The sequence below is a fragment of the Poecilia reticulata genome, unplaced genomic scaffold (assembly GCF_000633615.1).
Source record: "Poecilia reticulata strain Guanapo unplaced genomic scaffold, Guppy_female_1.0+MT scaffold_159, whole genome shotgun sequence".
Taxonomy (NCBI): domain Eukaryota; kingdom Metazoa; phylum Chordata; class Actinopteri; order Cyprinodontiformes; family Poeciliidae; genus Poecilia; species Poecilia reticulata.
In genome coordinates, this window is record NW_007615017.1 from 630321 (window position 1) to 632423 (window position 2103).

Below are 2103 nucleotides of genomic sequence, written 5' to 3' on the forward strand. Positions count from 1 at the left end.
CTAACAGGAATCAGCTAGCACCAACAGATAGCACATATAGCTACTAACAGGAATTAGCTAGCACCAACAGATAGCACATATAGCTAGCTAACAGGTATTAGCTAGCACCAATAGATAGGATTTCAGCCAGGAATAAAATATCTTTTGGTAGCTAAAAAATGTCTTGAAATATTTTTTACCTTGAAAATGTGACTTCAAATCCACTATAACCAAATAACCAAAATATTCGCTGCCCTGTTGTATCCTTTGCATTAAAAAGTTCAGACTCTAATTGTGCTGTAAATATTTTCAGGGAAGCTGAACAATGAAACTCCAGTCGTTTTACCACCAGGTTCAGCTCATCGGTCCACATGCGGACCCACCAGCTCTAATGCTGCTCCTTTGTTTGAAATGGTCCAGCCACCGAACCCGTACCGGGTCAGAACCGGGTCAGAGCCTCGGCAGCCAATCTGTGCATACGTACATGGTGGTCAGCCTCTGGCGGTCCACAGAGATGGTCTGGCAGGTGGAGTGCAGCTCCACGCGGGCCGTGGACTCCGTCGCGTCCTTCACCACGCCGATGTATCCTGAGGAACCGAGTCCAGACCCGTCAGAACCACAGAGACACAGAGCGGACCCGACGGCCCACAACGCCCTCTGTCTGACCTTTGTAAGGACCCTGGGAGATCCGGACGGTCTGACCAATCAGCTCGTTGTCTCTGCGTCCCCGGCCACGCCCAAACCCTCCGCCGCCACCGCCGCCGCCTCTCTGCTGAGCGCCTGGAGGACAGGGGACAGAGGGGACAGGGGACAGAGAGGACAGGGGACACAGGGGACAGAGTTGAAGCCATGTTTCATGTTTACTGCAGACTGATAATCAGAAAAATCGTCTCAACAATAATGAATAAAACCGTCTAAATATTCCCACGCAGAGAACATCCGTCTTGTTTACATTTACAAACTCACTGAAAACAACCACAAGTTTACATACCCCAGTAAACAGACACAAGCAGCTTTTATTCCTCACTGTCAAGTCAAATCAGAACCAAACTTCTCTGGTTTCAATTAAATGATTTCTGTTACCAAAACGCCTCAATAAGGAGGGAAAGACTCTGAATTCATTTCTTAACGTTGAATCCAGAATGGCTTTGATCCGACCGGAAACCAGACGGTTGGTCTGATTTCATAACGGAGAATCTTTGTTTGTACTGGGTGTATGTAAACTTGTGGCCTCCACAGCGTCTTGCTGCACCCACCTCCCCCGCCGTGGTGCATGGGGCTGCTGATCCGGGGGCTCATCGGGGCGAAGCCCCCCACCGTGAAGTTGGTCACGTCTCTCGGCTGAATGCAGCAAAAGAAGAAGAAGAAGAAGAGAAAGGCTTTCAGAGGCGATTCAGAGCAGCTGCATGTAAACGAGCAGAAAAGAGACGAAAAACAGCTGGAGGCTTTCAGACAGCCGAACGTCGACCAGTGGAGACCAGCTGCTGGTTCCCAGTCCAATGAGAGGCCCAGCTGCCGGTTCCCAGTCCAATGAGAGGCCCAGCTGCTGGTTCCGGACCCGGCCTACCTTGGAGCCTCCGGCCAGAACCAGGTGTCTGGTCTTACAGACGAACATCCCTCCGTTCTCCACCAGCTTCTTGCAGTGCAGGAAGGCGAAGCCGCGGAACAGATGGCGGATCTCCCCTTCACGACCCTGGAGCCACCGACCAGAACCACAATCAGAACCAGAACCACAATCAGAACCAATCTTCCTGAAGGTTTCCTCACCGAGTGCGGCCCGTCGATGACCTTCACGATGTCCTTGACGTGGATGTTGTTCTGCTCGGAGTCCAGCGCCACGGCGAAGCGGTTGTCCTTCCTGCGGTTCACCGCCTGGTGGCGCACCGTCAGAACCTTCCCGTGCATGTTCAGAACCTGGAACGTCTCCCTCTCCAGCCGGACGATGACGCCCACCGTCTGCGGGTCCAGCTGCACCAGCTCGCCCCACTCATGCTGCCCCCCGACGTCCACGCCCGACGCCGTCTCCGAGCAAAGCTGCAGGTCTCTGGGCAGCACCTTCAGCTGCAGGTGGAGAGAGAGGAGTCAGGACGGGCAGGGGGGCGGAGTCAGGACGGACAGGAAACA

The 2103-nt window shown here is 53.4% G+C and overlaps 1 protein-coding gene across 4 annotated transcripts in view; it reads right to left on the minus strand.

Moving 5' to 3' along the window:
* The window catches only part of supt5h (SPT5 homolog, DSIF elongation factor subunit), an 18319-nt gene that overhangs the window by 6038 nt on the left and 10178 nt on the right, over positions 1-2103 (minus strand). For all 4 annotated transcript variants that reach the window (XM_008402019.1, XM_008402018.1, XM_008402020.2 and 1 more), the window contains 5 exons: positions 1747-2040; positions 1547-1672; positions 1236-1320; positions 646-759; positions 464-566 (listed from right to left, as the gene is read on the minus strand). In XM_008402019.1, coding sequence (XP_008400241.1) covers positions 464-566; positions 646-759; positions 1236-1320; positions 1547-1672; positions 1747-2040 — 722 coding nt within the window. The remainder of the gene's footprint in view (positions 1-463; positions 567-645; positions 760-1235; positions 1321-1546; positions 1673-1746; positions 2041-2103) is intronic.